This window comes from Plasmodium malariae (assembly GCF_900090045.1).
Source record: "Plasmodium malariae genome assembly, chromosome: 5".
Lineage (NCBI taxonomy): Eukaryota > Apicomplexa > Aconoidasida > Haemosporida > Plasmodiidae > Plasmodium > Plasmodium malariae.
The window spans coordinates 15,383-40,448 of NC_041779.1; the positions used below are offsets into that span (position 1 = coordinate 15,383).

At 18.9% G+C, this 25,066-nt stretch overlaps 3 protein-coding genes and 1 pseudogene across 3 annotated transcripts, besides 1 other annotated feature; 2 read left to right on the forward strand and 2 right to left on the reverse strand.

Annotated features, from left to right (window-relative positions):
- Nucleotides 1-5,797: 5,797 nt before the first annotated feature.
- PmUG01_05010500 (STP1 protein) lies at nt 5,798-8,357 on the forward strand (the record flags this gene model as incomplete). The annotated part of the gene is made up of 3 exons (XM_029003316.1): nt 5,798-5,818; nt 5,949-6,957; nt 7,216-8,357. 3 exons carry the CDS (start codon nt 5,798-5,800, stop codon nt 8,355-8,357), a joined length of 2,172 nt encoding a protein of 723 aa, XP_028860274.1.
- A 2,888-nt stretch (nt 8,358-11,245) lies between these two features.
- On the forward strand, nt 11,246-12,236 carry PmUG01_05010600 (tryptophan-rich protein; the record flags this gene model as incomplete). Its single annotated transcript, XM_029003317.1, has 2 exons — nt 11,246-11,335; nt 11,439-12,236. 2 exons carry the CDS (start codon nt 11,246-11,248, stop codon nt 12,234-12,236), a joined length of 888 nt encoding a protein of 295 aa, XP_028860275.1.
- A 7,457-nt stretch (nt 12,237-19,693) lies between these two features.
- On the reverse strand, nt 19,694-20,671 carry PmUG01_05010700 (fam-l protein; the record flags this gene model as incomplete). Its single annotated transcript, XM_029003318.1, has 2 exons — nt 19,694-20,476; nt 20,597-20,671. 2 exons carry the CDS (start codon nt 20,669-20,671, stop codon nt 19,694-19,696), a joined length of 858 nt encoding a protein of 285 aa, XP_028860276.1.
- Nucleotides 20,672-22,621: 1,950 nt separating this feature from the next.
- PmUG01_05010800 lies at nt 22,622-23,451 on the reverse strand (annotated as a pseudogene).
- Nucleotides 22,622-23,451: a sequence feature (fam-m protein, pseudogene).
- Nucleotides 23,452-25,066: the final 1,615 nt, after the last annotated feature.

Genomic DNA, 25,066 nt, shown 5'->3' on the forward strand with positions numbered 1-25,066 from the left:
GATAATTTTTATTTTATAAACATTATATTCTTGATAAATAATCATTTTTAGTAAAATACTAATTATCGTAACTATATAATAAAAGTAATAATAATCGAAAAAAACAACATTCTGTGTTATGTAAATTATAAAAAAATTGTTAGTTACACTTTTGATACATTCCCACTTTAGTAATCAATAACACAATTAAAAATTCTTTTTTATAGTTTACCATCTTTTGTATGAATAAATAAATATTTTAAAATCACTTATATATTTATTTTTTTATTTTTCTATCATATTATTTCAAAAATATAATTTTAATTTAAGTTTAATTTATAACATTATTTAAAAAAAAAAAAATATATATTTAGTTAAGTAGTAATTTTATATATTTTTAATTAATTATTTATATTTAGAAGAAATATTATTGAAGTAAAAAAAAAAAAAAATTAGAGAGAGAGGGAATGGAAAATAATGTTAAAAAAATATTTCATACTTTTTCATTATACAAAAATATATTAAATGGTAACAAATTTATTAATAATATACAGGATATAACATTCATATAACCAATTAAAACAAATAACAATATAATATACTACTATATGCGATACATTACTTTTTCTATTAAAAATTTTAAGAAGAAATTATTATTTTTTATTTATTTTTATAAAGGTGCTAGGTGTGAGGAACATATTTTACTGCTACTCTATAATAAACCTACATAAATATATAAATAATATTCTATTAAACAAACTTTTAACAACGATAATATATTGTGCTAAAATTTTTCTAAACCTTATACGTTATTGAAAAGAGAACATTAATTGTAATAATATGATGAGCACCAAAAAATATTGTAAACATCTGAAATATAACTTTATACTACTGTTCTGAAGAAGTACTATATTCTAAGCGTATATATAAAAAATTAAAAAAGAGTAAAAATAGATAAATTTATATCCCCATTTTAGAACTAAAAAAAATTAACATTATTATATTTTTATTATTTTATTGTATATATATGTATATATATCATATTTATGAACACACTTATTTCGTTACTTGTTCCTTTTCTCACACTTTTCAGTTTTCGTTCTTTTATTACAGATAATGTTACTATATAATATATACAATAAACTATTTTTTATATATACAAAAACATAAATATATACCATAAAATCACTATAAAACATAAGTGCAGTATATTATAAAATTATGTTAAATTAGATATAAATGGACTTTTGCATTTTTGGTAACACCTAAGATTTATAAATATTTTTTTTTGTCCTTTTTAAACAGTATATCTTTATTTATCTAAATTATTTATATTTTATTTTTAATTTAAATTTCATTAGAAAATATATTAATTTTCTTGTAAAATATTAAAATATCTACTTATTATGTGTATATAAAATAGCTTATATATGTAACCATATGTATATATATATATATATATATTTTAATAAAATTTACGTGCTTTTCATATTATTCCTTTTATATATATAATACATTAAAATAAAAATAGTTATATAATAAATAATATTAAATTTCATATTATCATAATAATATTTATAAAAGTTATATAGTAAAATATTTACGAATTATGAAATATTCACTTCAATATTCAATTTATATAGAATTTAATATATCATTTGTAAGTTTACAGATATAATTAGGTTATCTATATTTATATTTTTTATTTTAAAATAAGAAAAACTTCATAACCACCCCCTTTTTTTTTTTAATATATATGTTATACTGTTTCCGAAAAGTTCATAATATTCAATAAATACATAGACTTTTTGTGAATTTTGAAAAATCAAACCTGCGATATAATAATATATATATATTGTACAAGAGATAAATAATTTTTGCTTGAAATTGCAAATTTTCAAATATTAATATGGAACTTGTAAAAATTATATAACTAACAGCAATAGGTTACTACTTATAAAATTTATTAATGAAGTGTATGAAGCTTCTATGTTTTAATGAATTGCTGTTCTTATAAGGCATTCAGTCTAGCGGTCAAACACATGAGAATAAACATATTACAATAATATGTAGTACGAATTTGTCTAAAATTTCCAATAATTTCATTAACGTTTACACTATTATTTTTCATATTTATTTTTTTTTGTTGAACTACACATTATTCCTACGAAAAATAATAATTCTATTCTGCAATCCACATAATCTATTACAACAAATTATTGTTGTATTGATATCTTACAAATAACTATATTTTTTAATATTATTTAACTTCATTTAAAAAATGATACTGCTATCAATAAAAAAATAAAATAAAATATTGAGATATTTAGATGAACAAAATGATTAAAGAACTAATCACTGTTCTGAAAATTATTATACATATGTAACTCACAGTACATACTATATAGAACACTATTGTGTAAATAACTCTAATTTATAAAAGTTCAATAATAATAACTTTTGTAGTTACAAAACAAATTATTGAACAAGTAAATTGAAAGGTGTTTTAAAAAAACACCAAAAAGAAAAAAGGCTCTAATAACTTTTTTTAAAATAATTACCAGAAATATAATATTTTAAGAGAATTATTCTAACAAAACTATAAAAATTTCATATATAAAGATCTTTGTTAATAAGTTTTAAAAAGTTACAAAATATTAATGTACCAATATTTTATGACAAAATATAAGTTATAAGATATAAATATTGAAAATATGAAGAATTATAGATTTTAAATGCATAACCAATATCCATATTATTGTTTAAGATATACGTTTTTAGGATACACTCTGCTTCTTGTAGGAAACAATCCACATTATATATAAATGGAAAATTAATAGACAGGATAAAATAATAATTTGTTAATCGTTACTTTATCTATAGATGTGATGATAAAGAGAATTATCATTATATTGCATAAATATTTGTAATAGTAAGAATATATTATCATTTAATGTATAAATAGACATACATAATAATATTTTATTCTTATAATAAAATAATAAGAAGCATAATAAATTATAGAACTCTAATTTTAAAAAATCCTTGCTAAATCCATACAATATGATGTTATATAAATTGCCCATAAAACAGTAATATATAATACTTAAGATTAAAATGTATTAATTAAAACGTTACTATAATATCATATATTTTACATTAAGATAATGTAAATAAATAAAACTCATTAAATTATGGATAAAATTATATATAAAAACACGTGTTTTGTATAATATGATGCGACTATATATTTATATATATAACTAAAAGATTATACTTAAAATCAAAAGATGTTTATCAGAAAATAATTCTTTTAATAATATTTTTCATTTATATTTTTTTTAATGCTGTATTCACTATTATAATATATATATTATGAAAACTTTTTTTATGAAATAATATAAATTATAAATTTAAATTGTTAAAGGCTTTTAATAATATCATACATGTCAGCTAGGGTACTCGGTAATTATATATATTAAATAAGAAAAAATTATAATATATTGATTAAATTCACTTAATAAACTTAAATTGGATTAATCATATATATACATCCAGTTACTTCCTGCTCTACGTCATTAATATATATATATATATATATATGTAATGGAATTCCAATAGCCTATTTGATATGAAAAATTTAATTTTTCCATATATCTTATTTAATATTAAAAAATGCTTTACAAATATATAAATAAATAAAACAATCGTAGTGGTATAACAAAATATTCAATAATTCATATAAATATATATTATTTTAATTTTTCACTAATCTAAATTAATTATGACGCACAAAATGTATGATTATATGATATAATCAATAATATATTTAAAAAAATATATTTAAAAATATATTAAAAAAAATATATTTTAATATACTTATAAAAGAGTAAAACAAACAAAAAAAAAAGAAAAATATTGTTGTATACTTTTGTAAACAACTATTAGGCACTTCTTTCAGCATATTTTCTTACATTTTAATAAGCTATATTTTCTTTTATGTTTCTATATATCACCACAATTTATATTTATTTTATGTATTATTTTTATCAGATTTATAATGTATTCAAATAAAATAATTTAAATATACCATTCTAAAAAATGATAAATTTTATTTATATATATTCCCATGTATATCGTTATAAATCAATATATTTAAAAAAAAAATGGGAGAGACTATAAGGGATTAAAATAAAAAGAAAGAATAAATCAAACAATTTTCATAAATATAAGTTCAAAAAATAAAAAAAATTAAACCATTAATTCTTTAAATAAAGAATTTTTTAATCATAAATATAAAATCTGAATTTTTTATCTTATGTAATTATTTACAAAAATTTATATTAAAATATATATATTTTTTGTTGTTCGTTTATTTTCCACACCATTATTTATCGTTATATTTTTATTTCAAATGAAACATTATAAAATGTAATAGTTTATTTATATTATGATAGAATAATCAATGAATTTCGTGTTATGTTTAAATTGTTCTGTAATTTTATTTACCAACTAATTTTTTTAAACGCATTATGATTTAACATATTATATTATTTATTTTACCTGCCAAATAAACATTTTTATATAGTGTTAAAAATATATTTTCATATATCTCTCAAATGAAGAATAAAAACTAAAACTAAAAAGCATTATTTTAATATGCATATTAAAATATACCTATGAATATTTACAAAAAAATAATCGTGAAATATCACTGTACGTTTATCAAATAATGTAAGTTATTATTCTATTTACACGGAATTATATTATTATTACTCATTAAAAGGTTATCATTTGTTTTACCTTTTTTAATTATATGATTTAATTAGTTGCGCTATAGAGTGTACTAATAATTTTTCATATTATGTATAAGTATTCAAAATAATTTTAATTATTTAATATAACTAATGCATTTTATTAATTAAAATTTAGATAATATTAAATAATTTATATCCAAAAGTGACAACAGGCATATCGAGAAGTATCTATGTATATAATGAAGTATATTTTTAAAACTACCTTATAGCATAACCTATATACCATAAATCATTTATTTTTAGGTGTCTCATATGTACATAATATGAAATGTTATATGTATATTATAATAATGTATACTTTTCACAACTATAGAAACAATGTGATTTAATTTATATATTTTTAATTCTCAAATCCAAATATAATGTAGAAAATATAAAAAAATATTAACATAATAATTATAGCACCATAATATTTTATACAAAACTTAAGTATAAAATTAACACAATAAAAAGAAAACGATCAGTACGAACAATTATTTGTACTATAAATAATATATTTTCGGAAATATAGAATAAAAAGTGTAATTTATATTAATAAATGTAATAAAATTTATATATACATATATCTGTGTTAATAAAAAATAAATTAAAACTTCATTACGTATATTAATAATATTTTTATACAGTAAATATTTTGTTAATGATATTACTTGTACGTAATTTTATTTAGGTGGCTATTTAACGTTTTCTCAATACAAGAATTATGAAGTTTTTTTATAAGAATATATACTTAACTGTGATTTAATATAATAATATTACTAGAATATATCAACAGTTGTGATATATATAAGGTAAAAAAAAAAAAAAAATCCATAAAATAAATATTAATGTATTCAACTACATTATACTTCTCGTATGAATTACTATGAATTGATCATTTAAGAGTTTCTTTTAATTAATATATATAAGTTTTAAAAATACTAAATTGATAAAAGATATAAATTTGTATTTCTCTTTTATATTTTTATTTACAACAAACTACAGTATAATATAGAATCATTATGGACAATTGTATAACATCGGTAATATTTACTGCTTTTTAATATGATTAAATTTTTGCATATATTATTTATTTATGATAAAAAAAAATGATAGTACAATTACGATATAAATTAATCCTTAAATAATTTTTAATAATTCTTTTAAATTTAGTATTCGACTTTCCACGGTTTGACGGTATGGAGTTACGTTGTAAAACCCACATTTAAAGCTATTCAAGACTATATACAAAATAAAACTTCTACCTTAAAAAATGAGAAAAATAAACAAACATTTAGGCAAGAATGCTTAGGATTGGCTGATTACCTAATTAATAAAAAGGTTGCACCAAGATTTGAGAATCAAACAATGTGGGAACTAGCATTAAAGCATTGGTTGAAACGTTACTATAATAATCTAACTAATCATCATGGAGGATGTCCTATGATTTTAGAGAAAAAAGATAAAGAAATTTTACAATTAAAATATCAAGAAGAAGATTTCTGTGATAAAAGAAGGACAGATCTGAATCAAATAAAAGCGTTAAAAAAAAATTACCCAAGTAATTGTACTAATGAATATTTAATGAAATGTAGAGAATATAAGGAATGGCTTGAGGATAGGAAGTTTTACTTTGAAAAAAATAAAAATCTCTTTAAACATTGTTATGAAACAAAAAAAAAATCCACATGTAACATAATGGATGAAGAAACTTTTAAAGAATCTCCTGAATGCTCATCCTCCTACATAGATAAAAATTGTAATTTTGTATCTGAGAAAAAGGTTAGCGATACACAAATGGAAGCTCCAGTTAAAGATCAAGATTTATCAACACCTCATGCAGAAAACGAAGGCACACATGCTCCAGATGAAACTGATAATGAGACTAAACAGCAGATTTATCATGATTCACAAACTCAACTTCAAGAATCGTCGTCATTCGAGCTTTTAGATGAGCAACGTGTAGCTGAAGAAATTCCAGGCCCATCATCTGCACAAGAAGAAACGTCAATACCTAATACAGGAACTAAAAATAAATATCAAGTAACACAAGTAGATCCTGCATTACCAAAAATAGTTCCCGAAAGCGAAGAATCTCCTCCTGATAATGCTCCGTCATCTCCTACCTTATCAGTTCTTCCATCAAGATTTCCTCTTAGTTCTAAACTCTCTAAAATTCCAGGTACAAAGAATTTTACATAAAATACTTTTGATATAACTGCTAAAAGTAATACACATTTTTAAAATGTTCTTATAGGTTCAGCAGAAAACATGAGTAACACAAATATATTGTCAATTTTAATAAACTCAATAGTTATTATTTTATTATGCCTGTTTATTAAAGTAAAATAAAAATTAAAATTTTAAAATAATATAAAAATTTTATTACTGTAATAATTTATTATATAAGAAATTTTTTTTTTATAGTACGCTTTAATAGGAATGATTAAAAAAAAAAAAAAAATAAAACGAAGGCACGTGAAATTCTTGAGATTACTATTACCTTCATTTTCTAAAAACAAAAGTAAGTTTTTAACAGATGATCATTTAGAACACCCAATATATGATGAAAAAGAAATCGTAAAAAAAATTAAAATAAATGAATTTAAAAAAAATATAAACTTGCCAAATCGAAAAAAAGACAGATCCAAAACCATAATAGAAGTACATATGGAAGTACTCGAAGTATGCAGAAATGAAGAATGGGAAAACAACAAAGAAGAATTCTTAAAAATATGCATAGATGAGTTCACAAAAAAGGAATATAATGCCTATCCTAATTTAAAAAATGATAATTTAATAACAGAAAATATTAAAAGTAGCAATGATATTACAAAACAAAATATTCTATGGAATAAATGGATAGAAAGGCATAGATATATTTCTGAAAAATTGAAAAAACAGGATTGGTTTAATAATTTAAAAAATGAATGGAAAAAAGAACTAGCTTATATGCAAGAAATGGTAAAATTAAAAATAAAATCTTCTAATGAAAATCACAAAGTTCTATTTTTAGAAAGAGAAAAAGATATATGGAAACAATGGATATCAAAAAAGGGTACTATTATAGAGCAATATTTGGAACATGAATGCTTCAATGAATCCTCAGAGGATTTTCACAATATATCAGATGAATATCTAAATGAAGATACTAAAAATTATGTATCATTAATGAATATAGAAGAATTCCAAATCAAGGAAAATTATGAAGAATTCTATAAATATGCAAAACGAAAATTAGTAAGAAAGCTATGTATTCTAGTTTTTATGACGATATTAGAAGAATGTAAAAAGGAGGTGAACTTTGAAAATAAGAAATCATATTTCGATAGTTCCTTAAATGAACTGAAAAAAAGATTAAGTTCAGATAAAATGCCAGAAATTACAGAAAATATAATTGAATATAACAGCAATGATTTAGGATATATACAAAATAAAGAAATCCATGCTCATATAGGAAATGATAGTTTCAGGAATGAGATAGAAAACTTGATAAGAGAAGATAACGTATATAGAAATTCTGTAGTTAACTATGGGGCACTAGACAAATCTGATGAAATAGAAGAAAAACAGATATTATAAATTTATAGGTATACATCCAAAATACATCTAGATGATATATAAGAAAAAAGTCTGTTAATGAAATATATTATTTAAATTTTGTAATGTCTCTAAAAAATAAAGAAAATGAATATAAAGTAATAAGTAATAAAAAGAAATAAAAAATCATTAAATATGAAGTTTGAAATTGAAGCACTTCAAATATATTACAATTATATATACGTTCTTTATTTCTGTAATATTATCCATTAAAACAATATATTAATACTTGCTTCAATAAAAGTACTAAGATATTAATATACCTATACAAAAATGCAGTTAATATTAATATTTTCCGAAAATGTTAAACTTGGAAAAAATTATAATTTGGAATAAGGAAACAAAACAAAATAAATAAATTGTAACACTATTCTTGAATTAATACAATATAATTACAAAAATTTCTGTAATTCTATTTTATCCTATTACTTCATAATATGTAGTTATTTTCCCATTTAGAAATATATTTATTTGTATCTTTTTTACATTCCCATAGTTCGACCGTTTTATGTTTTAATTTATATAAAGATTTTGTTCATAAAAAAAAAAAAAGGAAAAAAACTACTTATGAAAACATAATGATAATTTACGGAAAATTTATATTATAAGTTACATTATAGAAAAATGTATGCTATGTACTTAATGAAAACATCTTAATCTGATATGAGTTAATTGATGTTTGCATATTAATAGCGTTCATTTATTGTATATCTTTAAACATTTATCTATTAGATATATTTGTGTTCTTTTAAATTATTTATTTTTCTCCAAATTAAAAAATTATATTTAAAAATTTTATTTCTTAATGACGAAATTCATTTTATCCATAATATATATGGCATAATAAACGAAACACATTCACATATATATTGATAAAAAGAATGTTTTTCCATTCATAGGAAAATAGGAAAAAGATAGCATAAATCATTTTGCTTTATATTTTACTACAACTGTGGGAGCCATTCTCAATTAGGAGGTGTTATATAATAATATTTCTAAAGGATTGTATTATTTATTGTATTACTTATAAATTGCTAAAATGTAAAATAATTATTATTAATGACTTATAAAATATCATTAAAAATAACAACTTTATAGTAAATCATGGAAATGATATATCAAATCCATTTTGCAATATTATTATTCATTTGCCATGCTATGCTATGTTATATAAATATATTTTATGATATTATCATTTTCTGTCCTCACTAAAACATGATATTAATTAATTTTTAACTAAATACTCACTTTCACATTTAATAAGTTAATTTTTCCTTTTAAAATATAAATCCCTTTTTACCTTCTTGCGCATATTTCAACAACCATAAAAAGTTTGGTACCCATATTTTTTATAATATTTTACTTCCTATTAGAAAATTTTTTTTTTAAATATTTTTTAAAATTATTCTAAAAATATTAATTAAAATTTTTAAAATTACAATTCTTAATATATATTAATAAATAAAAAATATTTTTATTATAAAATTTTATTAATACAACAAATAATATTCCTGTTATTAACGTATAATAGTAAAAAATTATACAAGCAAACTGTTATTCCGTTTTCTTTAGAATTATTAAAATTCATACCAAACAAAGAGATATATAATAATTTTTTCTTAGGATATTTCATTATATTTATTCTTATTTTTTAATATCAGAAATATTCAATCAGTAAAAAAATAAAATAATAAAAATATGTAAATAATGTTTCTTTTAATTAAACAAATTGTGTCAAAAATAATGGCAAGCATCAGAATTTATTTTACAGAACATCGTTTATTAATAAAAAAAAATTGGACAAAAAATATAAAATATGAAGCAAAAAATAAAATAAAAAAATGAAACAATAATTAACATAAAAAAAGAAAAATAATTAACAAAGTTTAAAAAATTAAGATATAAAGTAAAAAGAGAATAAAAATAAAAAACTAAGAAGAATATATATACTACATAAAATAAATTCAGAAAATAATAGAACGATTAGAAAAATAAAAAACAAAATTAAAAAAACTCGTAAAATTTTGAAAAAAAGTGTAAAAAAACCTAAGGAAAATATTATCCATTTTAAATGTTAAAAAGTTTTTTTTTAATTCCTTATTATTATTCTCTGTATAATTGTCATTTATGTTTAAACATAATTTAAGTATAAATTCAATATTGTAATTTTTATTTTTTTGTATTTTTTTCTAATTTAATTTTTATCTTCATTTCTAAATTATTATATTTATTATATTCACATAATTACGCAGAATAATATTTTCATAAAAAAAAAAAATTATAATAACAAGAATGTTAATAAAGAGGTAATGTATTTATTAATAAAACATATATGGATAATATTGATGATATACTTATATGTTAAAAAGTAACGAATTGAATTACTTATTATAACGCTTGAAATTTTATCTTTCTATCTATATCTATATATAAATATATATATACATATACATGTTTAGTTTAAGTTTTACAATAATCCTATATTTTATTATTATTTAGATTTTAAAATTAAATATTTAAAAAAACAATAATAAAAAAAATAATTAATTATTATTAAAATAATGTAATTTGACACAGGTAAATAAATAAATATTTAATTGCATTTAAGTAAATATAGGTGTTTCTCTATAGAATTGCTTTAACCTTATTATAAAAATTATAATACTTAATTTTTTGGATCCATATTTTTTTCATTGAAAAATTTTTATTTTATTATTTTTTTTTAAATAGTAATTTAAATACTTTTTGTAAACCATTTTCTCATGTTCCGCGTTATTTTTATACTTATTATTTTAGAGTTCATGCTTTTGTAATTTAATATATTATATTGAAAAATAAATAATATAAAATAAAACTATAAAATATTTAAGATGAAATCAATACTCTTTTTTGTATCAGCTTCCGCTGTTATATTTAAATTATCTTCTACCTCTGAAAGTGTTAATGGTTGCTTTAGTGGGGTAATATAAAATATTTCAAATAAATATATTTAAATTTTAGTTAATTCTATTTAAAAATTATGTTAATATAAAAAACATATATTCTTTTTTATATTTTATTTAGATATGTAGTGGAAAAACAAAACCTGCACTTTGTAAATCTTATACTACTTCTGAAGATATGCCAATAGCATATTTAAGACAAACGATAGAGAAAAACATTCTATCAGAAGAATCACGTAAAACATTTGATTGGGAATTATGGTTGAGGAAACAGGAAAAAGAAATGATAGAAGATTTTGAAAAGGAACATGCTGCTTTGTTAAAAAACAAAAATGAAGCATTTAATAATTTTTTGAACAGATTAGAGGAAAAATGGTCGCATTATAATCCCAGAATGCACGAAGAATATCAGTCAGATCTTTATGATGTATGTTCTAACTGGAGTGACGATGAATGGATAGAGTGGTTCAGAACACGTGGATTAGATTATATAATATCAGATTTTGAAAGTTGGTTCAACGAAAATATAAATGTGTCCGCCTACAATAAAATTATGACATCCAAATTGACTAACTGGAGTAAAAGGAAGAAATGTGAATGGAATTCAGATCCAAATAGATATTACGAAGCGCTTTATTGGATACGTTGGAATGAAAAAGCATTATATGAAGATCCAGATATTAATATAAAAGTTTCAGCCTATTTATATTGGGTAAAAAGAAAAAAAAATGAAAAGAAACAGTGGGACCGTTTAATTAAGCGTTTTAAAAAAAAATATGTAGATTATAAAAACTCAGCGTTGACACAGTGGTGCAAAAAAACTACGGGGGCTTATAATAATTGGTTAACATCCTTTTATATAAATTGGATAGAAAATAAATACTGGAATTGGTGGATTATAGAAAAAAAGATGAAATAGACTTGTGAATAAAAATATTAAATATTATATAAAAATGAACGGAATGTAATTACAAAATTTTCTTCTATTTAATTTACAAGGTAGATATTTCATCATGCACAAATGAAAGCTAGGAGACAGACAAATATGCATAATGGAAAATATATAAAATAGAGATTTATAAGTTAACTATTTTTCATTATAGGGTCATGTTAAGTGAATATCTTATATTTTTCTTAAAGGAAGAAGATGGCTATTCTAAAAAAAAAAAAGTAGAATAAAAATAAAGCTGGATCACTGAAAACAAAAATTGAAGAGAGTAGTGTTTACATTTGAAAAATCACATTAACTCAAAACATAGAATACTTATATAATGGTAAATGTAATTTTAGAAACCTAAATAAAAAATCACTATTTATTTTTAAATTTATTAGCATTTATTGTATTTGTGTTTAAATAGTGTTTACTTTTTTACATTTTTTTTTTTGTTATTGAATTTATTTAGTATATGTAAAATATAATATTTTAAAAAAGTACTTTTGTTTTTTTCTTGTAAGTCATAAAAATAATTTAATATTTATAATCATATATACCATTATGTGTTTTTATTACACAGATAATTCTTAGTTATTACTATATTTATTTCCATATATCATAATCATACTTCTATAATTAGTATATCTCATATAATTAAACACTTTTCTTTATATTTAAATTTATTAGTGAGAATATAAACATTTCATTCTACAGTTAATATTAAAAAAAATGAGTATATAAATCCACATTTGAATAAATTTTTTTATTTCATTAATATTAAAAAAAAATTGAATAAAAAAAAGCGTACTTTGCACTATATAACATGAGCTTTGTTTAATTTGTAAAAGTATATATATAAATTACCCTCAATTTATTGACTTAAAGGTTATTATATTTTTATTAGATAAATAAGATTTAATAATCATTTTTAATCATAATGTTGCACATTATGACATTTAATAATATTATTCAAAATTATATGTATGAAGTTTTTGTATTATTTTATATAATATAAATTGAAAGGATTACACTTTATATATTTAACTATTATTATAAAGGATTAAAATATTTAAATACTTTCTAGTACATTTTTATATTTATTTTATTTATTATACTTCTGGAAGATGGTTTTCAATTAAATATATTTTTTTTTTTCTACAGTCGCAGAGTTAATATATTATCTAAAATTTTATTATTTCCTTTTTTCTTCATTTCTTCTAATAAAGTATCCCTTTAAAAATATATTTCATTGTATTACCTCTTTACATACAAATATATATCCTTTTTTTTTGTTTAATTTTTAATAACAAAAAATAAAAGTTACTAATTTTCCCTTTTTTTTGGCATTATCAACATATATTGTAACTCAATATTCCATATTAACGAAAAATTAAAAATTATATAATTTAACATATATAGAAATATGTTCGTAGACAAAACATACATATCTTAAATTCACTTATATACATGTCAAATATTAAGAATATAATACGTGCGATAGATATATTCTATGAGAATGGACTACAATGATAACGTTTATATATTCGTATTGAAAAATTGACTGATAACTTGAAAACTATTCATAAAAAAGCAAAACAATGGAAAAATTAGTAGATAATTTACAAAAATCCTATCTACATTAATATTTCGAGACTACAAAAAGAAGTAAAAATGGATAAACTCTTTTATTTAATTAATAGAAGTATTCCTTTGTTAAGAAAAGGAAAAATAATAAACAATGGAATTTATAGCTAAATGAATAAGAAGCTTTGAATTAGAAAAAACATAAAGGTAAATCAAACAAGTGTTATATCTAAAAATAAATATTAAAACATTTATAAAATTTGCCTCTATTTAACTACTAAAGATGTTACGTTTCATGGTTTCATTATTTAGATTTTATGCTTAGGATTCTGTGCTTAAGTTTCAAATTTTACATTTTAATTACGCACGCAATAAATACAATAAAACGGAACCTTGAAAATATGTTAATCAGCCGTATTTTTCATTAAATAGTAATCATAAATGTTCAATACATTAACATAAGTTAGTATAATTTTAAAAAACTTTTAAATAATTGAATTTATAATAACACTTAAATAAAATCTGCATAATTAGAACTATATACCATAGTTATTTAGTAGACAATAAAATATGCATATAATTCTCACCATAATAATAGAGTAATATAATAATGCTACACAAAGCATATGAAAAAATAAAAAATTAACTAAATTACACAAAAATATAACTTATAAGATATATTATCCATAAAATATATATTTAATTATTATTAATTCAGCAATTCTGTTACATTATATATATAATAAATTTAGGATATATTAAACTAATAGCAAAGAAATTATAAAGATATTATATATAATTTTTGAAATATCTAACTCAACATAAATTAATAATATTTATATTAATAGAAAAACATACTTTGGCTATGAAGAATATATGTATCTATTATAAAACTATCATTACAAATGCTTGGATAGATATCTTGTTCTATAAATATTCATCCATTGAAATAATAAATAAAAAAATACAATATATAAACAAAATATAAGTGACTAAATATTTATGAGTATTAACCCTTAATGCTTTAATATAAACATAAAATTATAACATATCTAACTTGTCCATAAGCACATACATTTTTTATAAAAAATGTTGTTATATCATTGTTAATTTGAAAACATTAATTATATTTTCTCATTCTATTTTCTCTAATTACTAATCAAAATTAGATGTATTATTATTTTAAAATATTAATACAATAAGCATACAATAATATTGTAGCAAATTAACAAAATGATTATATAACTTTGGAACATCTACATACAATAAAACATAACTACTTTTATATTTATTATCAGTAACAAATTATATATATTTTATATACCTCAATTATTCCATCTGATATAAAAATTTTATATTCTCCTAATTTATAGTATATTGTTAATTATTACATTCTAAATAAATGAAAATATTACCTATTAATATCTGTTTAAAACTAATTCACAAATTTAACCTTTCAATGATATAAAAAATAAAATAAATATATAATATATTTATATAATATCAATATAATATATATTAAAATAAATTATAAAAAATAGAATCAACAATACAATCAGGGATTTTAATAATATAATAATTGGTTTTTACTTTTCAATAATTACGAAGTTTCATAATGCACAAAATATAAAACAATCATAAATTTTTCATATTTAAAAAAGATATTATTTTATTATATATTTATATTTTAATAATTATGTAATAAGAAAAACACCAAAAGACTTATAAGAATATTTTTTACATAAATATATTTTCCTACATACAGCTCATAAAATATTATATAAAATAAATAATAATAAAGTTTTTGTGTAAAAATATATCTTTATATATATGACAATGCAAAATCGCGTGCTCACATATTTTTATTATATACTAAACAAAACATATTTATTTTTAATTTAAAACAAATCATATATTTTCTTTAATTACCTTAACAAATAATAATTTTAGAATAAAACAATTTACATAATAGAAGACAGTAATTGTTAGTTAAAATATAATTTAACTGAGATCTAAAAAATAATATTAATAATTCTATTATTTATTTATTTATTTTGAAAGTACAGACATATATTATTCGTGGAAATCTATTTATATGTACAAATATAATTACTATAATAAGTATTTTTAGTTAAACTTAAATCATATGTTAAAATACTAATAGGAAAAATTTTAAAAGTTCAAATTCGCAAAAAAATATGGAACATATTTATATTCTTGTGTATTTAAAAGAAGTGTTAAACTCATGTAAATTTTTAATATATTAGAAATTTTAAGCATGCTTATTAAGAATATAACTAAATATATTACAGGTTTTACTTAAAATCAAAGACTGAATTACACAAAAATATACGTTTACTATTATCCATTTTACTCAGTAATAAATTTAATTTTGCTATATTTTTCATTATTCCTTAACATATTACAAATTCCTGTTACAAGCAGAATTATCGATATAACTATAAGTATACCAAATAATGTTAAAAATACATAAGAATTTGCTGTTTTCCACCACCCTTCTACAGATTCACACAAAATTTTCCATATATTACCCTCACTAAGTGATTCCCATCCATTACTGAAATAATTTAATTTTCCTAATAAGTGCATTTCTATTGCAAACAAGTAAAAAATGATATAGCAACTATATATCCATAATTTTAAAATTTTATTTTATTATTTCTTCGCAAATAATTAAATTTATATAAATATGGTACATTTCAACACATCAATAAATAAATATAACTTGAAAAATATATTATATATTTTTATCTTAATATTATTCGAAAAAAAACTAATATTCATTAAAATAAAATAATATTAATTCATTGAAACATATAAAAAAAAATAATTATTTAATGTAGTTCACTAATTAAATAATTTTTCCTTAAACATTTTAAGAGTAAACTAATAAAAATATATGTTATATATTGTTACGCGGGTAGAATTCTTATACAATAGAGAATATAGATAATATATATATATATGTATATTATATTTTTTTACATATTAAAAGAATAATTGATAATTTTAAGGATGTTAGCTTATTAATAAATATAACTTTAAAATAATTATATATTGGGATAATTTGTTGTATTTTTCTTATATCATACACTTTACTATAATATTATAATTATAGCAATAATTGTAGTAATAAATAAATATAGCAATATTCTGTGTAAAATTTTTTATTAAATTATTTATAACACTTTCATTAGTTACTACTTAAGCCCATGTGCTCTTTTATTATATATAATTTGTTCAAAAAATGCAATTTATTCTATTTAATCTATTAAGATATACTTATTTTAAAGGAAAATAAATATATATTTTTTATTTATTCATAATAATATTTTAAAATAATATGCTCAAATAAAATAAACTAAATGAACTTCCATTTTTTCTAAATGAAATGATTAAATTACATAGACCTAATTTTTTTAATATTTTATTAATTAAATATATATATTTACAAATAATATTAAAATAATAGTAAATAAAAATAAAGAAAGCGGGATAACTGGTAAAAATTAATGTAGAAATATTATATGTAATTCTATTAGTTTTAAATATTTCAAATAAAATATATTTACAAATAACAATTTGCGGTTTATAATATATATATAACATATAAGAAAAGATGTTAGATTTATTTACTGAAATGCGTGATTTAGCAATTTTTCTTTTGAAAACATTAAAACTAACATATTATGTATTTATTTATTCTTCTACAAATAAATAATGTCAGCAATATAATTTAGTGATATAATTTAAAGAATGAACGTAAATAAATAGTATTTGGCTAAAAATATTTTTATACGAAAGGATGTTTTGTGTTAATATATTTCCCTTCTTTAATTATTATATCTAATAATTTAATACTTATATATATATTATATGTAAAAAATATGATTGTAAGTATGTAAAAGTATTTTATTTTTCATCTAATATATTACTATTCAATGGAAATAATTACTTTATTATAAAAAAGCAAAAAAATTAAAGTAAAAATTCTATATTTATATTGAACAGAAAAAGCATATGAAAAAAAAATTATTTTGCTTTTATTGTTTAAAACTACTTTTAGAGTTATTGTGAATTTATAAATACTCTTAATTTTTTTAACTTTGTTGATGCTATAATTGATTTATTCATACTTTTACATACATTTAATACATCCTTCTAAAATAGATATTAACCAATTTTAAAAACTTATAATATACATATATAACTTCTTAGAAAGTTATCTTATATATAATTGAATTCTTCTAAATATTTACATAAATTAAGAATTTATCATTCTTAAAATTGTTCTCTTCCTAAAAATTTTTTTGGAATTGCTTTTTATTAATTATTTATATACATGTCTAAATTGGTATATTTTTCTCAAATTAAAGTATAATGTGTGAAGAGTTTACATGCATTAAATATATTTAATTTTATCCTAATTAAATAACTATATGGTGAATTATGCTTGTACATATATATTCTTATTTATTATTCAATGTTTCTAGCATTCAATTGTATATTCAATATTTTTTTAGTTATTGTGTTCTTCTAAATATATCATTCATATTAATATATTGTTTATCTTATAAATATAAAGTTCAATATTATACCTATATAATGAAAATAATTTTTCTTCTTTCAATATTATTTTTTCTAAATAATAATAAAAATTTATATTTAAAATGAAAAGTTTAATCCATAACATTTTAATAGTATGTATTCCTTTATTATTTTTCCTTTGGATTGTTACAATTTTTCGTTTAAGCTGACAGAAGTTAAACATTAAAAAACGCTATATAGTTTAATAATAAATAATATGAATGGAATTTCATGATTTTATCCATGTGCCTTTATAATATTGTAATTTATATAGTTTCTATATTTACATGTATCTATAAAATTAACTCATTCAATATTCTATGTGCTCAAAGATTATAGCAGTTAACATGAATATATACAAGTTATTAGGAAAAAAAAAATAACGTTCTGTTAATTTTATGATTGCAACTTGCACTTGTCGTCATAGGACTTTCTATTTCCCTAAGATTGATTTCATATATATAATAATTTTAAATTATAAACTTTTTATATATGTATATGTTTTACATGGTTTAACACTATCATATAATGTACTAATAAAAATAATTATATAATGATTCATTAATATTAACATGGTACTTTATTTTATTTATGTGAAATGATATTTCATGTGTATTAGTATATATTTCTGCTATATTATATAAACTATCATATATAAAAAGAGAAATCGTATAGTATATTTTAAATAATATTACATATAAATATCAATGCAACAATATATATTCACTTAATGGCATTAAACAAAAGACAAGAAATATATATTTACAATGTAAAAACAACAATACACTTTTTTTAAGTATGCCCACAAATAATAATTTCATTCTGGATTAAAATAAAATATATAATGTACAATTTCTTATAGATAGAATATAAATTAACGAAAGACTTAAAATTATATGGGTTGTCCTATTATATATAATTATAATTCATAAACTTATATTTTATATTATAACCTATTTAATTACACAAATATGTATAGTGAAACATAATATTTTAGTTAAACTGAACAAATACATAAAAGTATACACTTAACAACATGAAAAAATTCAAATTGTAGAAAAATTCTAAGAAGATAATATTATCTGATTGTAGTGCACAAAAAATAACATTTACACCAAGGTTTATACTTAAAATTATAAAATTTAAGCAATTATGGGTATAATTAATAAATACATATCTAAAGATATTATAGATTCACTTTTATGTTAACTAATTCACTGAATAAAAAAGCATATATCATTTTATTCTTTTTATCTTTTCCTAAACTTAATTTTTTCATATTTCTTAACTTTTTTATGGTAGTAAACAACCCTTAATATGAGGGTTATACCTAATATAATGAAAGGTAAGAAATACACTACAATACCAAATAAATTATTTAAGGTACAAAATTCAGTACATTCATTACTTTCGCCAACTGGATGGTGATCGGAGTTCCATGATGCGCATTGAGTCAGCCATGATGGTAAATATGAATTCAATTCCTTTACAATTCCCGATAACGATTTTATATGGTCCCACAAACCTATATGATACCACAATCCCCCTTTTTCAGGAGATATTAAACCCATTGTTAAATCTATCATGAGTACAGCTATAAAAAATAGGATCAACAATATAGGTAAAGCAAATCGTAGTCCATATTTTTTACATATTACTTTTTTATAAGTCTTATCGCTAATTGTCCTATTATTTTTAAGAAAATCTAAATAATCCAGTTCTTTGAAAATTTTTGATTCAAAACGAGAATATTTTTTTGTTTCAAATATACACGATTTATTTTTATTAGCTTGTTTACATCCTTCTGTATTACTTAATAAACTTCCATTTAATTCTGTTATTTTTGTTGTGGCCCCCTTTTCATTATTTGATATATCTCCTTTCTTAAGCATTCCAATATTTTTTTTATTTTCTTTTAACTCTAGAGCACTTAAATTCTTAGGCTGCCTACATTTTCCTAATAATCGATGAGTTCTTGTATTTAATTTACTGTCAAATATGCAATTGCCGTTTGAGGAGTTGTCGAACGTAATCTAAAAAAAATAAAGTAATTATTAGTTATATAAAATTAAATAATTTAATACAAATAAACGAAATAAATAGAACACTAAAATTATGAATGACATGAATATTATATAATAATACTTTCTTACTTTATCTTTGTTAAAATAGTACATCCAAGTTACAAACATAAAGATAGAAAATTTAAAGAAAATAATTATTTTCATTTTTTTTTCAATATATATTTTTAATGCTGTTCTATATTAACTAACAAATTAACAATAATGTAATATTTTTTAATGATAGGGACATTATGTTTATTTATTTAATTTTTTTTTTTTATATTTTTCAGTAAAAATAGAATAAAACGAATGTTATTATATAAAATTTTTTATAAGGAAAACAATGAAAAGTAATTATAAAAATATATTATGCATATTTTATCATAATTATATTTATAAAATAAAAATGTTCTTTAGAATAATATAATTCGATTACTTTAATAAATATTCAAAATACATAAATTAATTATATAAAATAATAAATTATTTAAATGTTTTATTTATTAATCCTTTTATTATTTAAGTAAAAAAGTAAATAATTTTTTATTATACCTAAATATTGAGTTTATATAGAAGATAGAATATATAGAACATAGAGTATGTGGAATATAGAGATTACATGTTTTTTTATATTTTTGGATAATAGTAACTAATTTTAACACTGTTTCAAAAATAATTTTAATTTTATAAAATGTTTAATTTGAAAAAGCAAGATGTGGTAGTTAAAAAATATTAATTATTATAATAATGTAATAAATGTAATGATGAATGAAAAGATAAATATTGTGTATACCATTTAAAAATGTATTAAATATTACTTGTTCACTCCTTAATTTCGTATAATATATATAAAAGTTCCAATTAATATCATACTATCAAATCCACAAAACAATATACATATAAGTATTAAAAAAAATTATAGTTGTTTATTTTTTTTAAAAAAATTTTTATAAAGACAAAAAATCCAATAAAGTTTTATTTATGCTATTATGTGTAAATGAAATATTTCAAAATTCTTCAACTATATTTTATTATTTTTTTTAAATAAATATATATGAATAGAAGAAAATTTAGTTTAATAAAAAAATATATATATATATATATGTTACAAATGAACTAGTAATAACTCATTAAATTTATCTAATTAATTTAAAATTTTAATTATATGAAAAATTTTCTAAAATGTATAGTTTATTTATATGGTAATTATTAACATAATATACATTTATGTAATTTTTGCAAAACTTAATTGTATTATTATACTCAATAACATATCAATAAATAGTTAGAACTCTTCTTTTAAATGTAACTGTTTGAAATCCTTAGGTTAGTATTTATAAATAATACGTAATTAAAAGGGTATGTTCTTTTATTATATATAATATCATAGTTATAAAATGCTAAAAATTTAAACGTCCGTTAAAAAGATTTTTATAATAGATATGTTTTTTTACACATTTTTATAAATTATATTTCACATAATAAATACTAAGTCTTCCTTTTAGAATTATCTATACATATGTATGTGTCCATATATCAAAATATATGCATTACTTCCCATAAAACATAAAACAAGACACATTTATCTTTAATTTAACATTAATATTAGATTTTCTTAGAAAAATGCCATATGATAATTTTAGAATATAACAGAATATAAAATAAAAATAAAAATGATCTAGTACAAATATTAATTATTGCATTTCTAAAAAATTATACGAATTGTACTACTAAGGACTAATTTTGAAGAACACAAATATATATACATAGAAATATATTTAAATAGACAAATATATAAATTATTCCATAAGGTTTAATCAATATACAATTTTAATTTAAAACACATTCAAAAATATTAAAACAATCAAATTCTAAAAAAAATGAAGAAAATATATATTCGTGTTTGTGTATTAACTAGATTGCACATACTCTTGTGCATTTAAGATATTTTAGATATAATATATATCCTTATTAATATATTAATATAATTGCTATAGTTATTACTTCGTATTAAAGACTTCTTTACAGAAAGATATGCATTACTTATTAGTTATTATACTCATTAATTATCTTAATTTTACTATATTCTTCATTATTCCTTAAGATTTTATAAATTCATATTATAAGCATAACAGATAATATTACAATAAGTATGCTAAAATATACTATATAAGAATAGGTATCCGTAATATTTGTCATCTTTTCTATAGCATCATAGAAAAAATTTCCAACTGTATTATTTTTAATCTCCGTCCATTTAATATTATTCAAAAATGTTAATCCTGGAGATAGTGGAATTCCTACACCTACCAAAAAAAAAAAAAAAAACATAGCTACTCCAAATCCGTAATTTCTAAATTTTATTTTTTTTAAAGCTATATCTCCAATTCTCCTTCTTTTCTCCAAAAAATCATCATATCCTTTTTTTTTAATCCATTTTTTCTCAAAATGAAAATGTTTTCCATCAAACAACCCATTATTGTAATCAATAACTTCTGTATAATATTCGGCGTTCTTTAATAAACTACTATTTATTTGTTTGCTTTTTCTTTTGTCCGATTTTTCATTAATATATATATTTTTTTTTTCATCCACTCCATTTTTCAGAAACTATTCTTTCAAAAGTAAATTATTTAAATTGTCCTTTTCATATTTTCCTAGTGATCGATAATTTCTTCAATTTAACTTACCAAAATGGTAATTATCATTTATGAATTTGCTAGATATACTCTGAACAGAAAAAATAAATATTTATTATTAAAACTATTATATAATATAAAGCTAGAAAAAATGTTAATAAAAATAAAAAAACACTACAAATATAATAAACATAAATATAGTTAAATTATATAATAATGCTATATCCTGATTAAAATAGCATATCCGTGTTAAAAAAAAAACGAAACTATTTTCATAGAAATAAGTAAGTTTTTTTCGTGTTGCATAATATAAATCTTTAATATTTTATTATATTAAGAGAAAAATAAATTAACGAATATGCACTTCTAGTGATAATGTGTGCTCTATTTATTTAAACAATTATTTTTATTATTTCTTCATAAATAAATTATAAATTGTATCTAAATGTTTTATATTTTACTATAAATACAATGTAAAATAACATTAAATATATACTTTATAATTTTTATCATATTGTTATTTAAAAAAAAAATAAATATCCTTGAAATATAATAAATAGAATTCTTAGACAAATATTTAAAATATGTAATTTATTTATTTAATTCAGATCACAAATAAAATAATTTTTTTATTAATCATGTTCACAATGAACTATAAATTAAAATGTTCATTTTTTTTTATATATATATAATGAGTTGATGTACTATACAGAATTCACAGTATATATATATAATATATTCCTCTGTACATTAAAATTATTACTAATCTTTTAAAGGATTCTCTCTATTAATAATTCTAATTTTATAAATATTATATTCTGGAAAAACTGATTATCTTTAATAATAAATTAATTATTATAATTTTGGTATTATTAAAAGAATACAAAAACTTATATTGTGTCATTTATATAACGTGAATTAATTCCTCCACAAACACATATAATTTTTTATGTTGTATTATTTTCCTTAGAAAGTACACATTATACGATATTACAAAATCTATAGAGAAATATTTATTTTAAAAGTAAAAAAGGGATGATTTTTTATTTTTTTTTTTCATATTTATTTACTGTTATCATTTTTATTAATATTTAATTTATACCATTATTTGTAAATAACAAATATTTGCACTCATCTTCTTAATTTTTTTATTTTTTTTTAATTAATTATATATATTTAGATGAAATATTAATATAGTAAAAAAGAGGGAAAAAAAAAGGGGTTAAGGATAAAATGGAATATAAATATTGATTAAATTTCCATTATTTTAAAATATATCAAAAGTAATGAATGTACTCCTAATATGCAAGAATAATATTTACATAATAAATGAGAAAGAATAAGAACATAATCTACTAATATATATGATTTATTAACTTATTTAATTATTATTTTAGAACAAGTATATTATTTTTAATATATCGTGCTGTAAATATCTACAGATTAAAAGATATTTTGTACGTGGACCGTAGTAGAACTCCTTAAATATTTAAATAATGGATATTTTAACGAATATAATTTTAGTAACTATAAAATATTATTTGAAAAATTTTATGGCCATTTTATATTATTTTCATTAAGCGTATAATTTAAAATATATTATATATATACAAAATATAGTAATTATGTGAAATAAAACTTTATATTATTTTTATTAAAGAGAACAAAATACATGTAAATGTATATGAAAAGGAAAAATATATCTAATTTTTAATATCATAAAATTACATTATTAAATTTTTATTGATTTAATGTATATATATTATTGTAGTAACATTTATGAAAAAACTAATTTGTTTTCATTTAGCATTTTCATAAACTGTCCATCTAAACTTTTACTTACCAATAATATATCAATATGAAAAATACCTTATCCCATATAATATATGTGTAATTATTCTATACATAAAACTTAGATAAT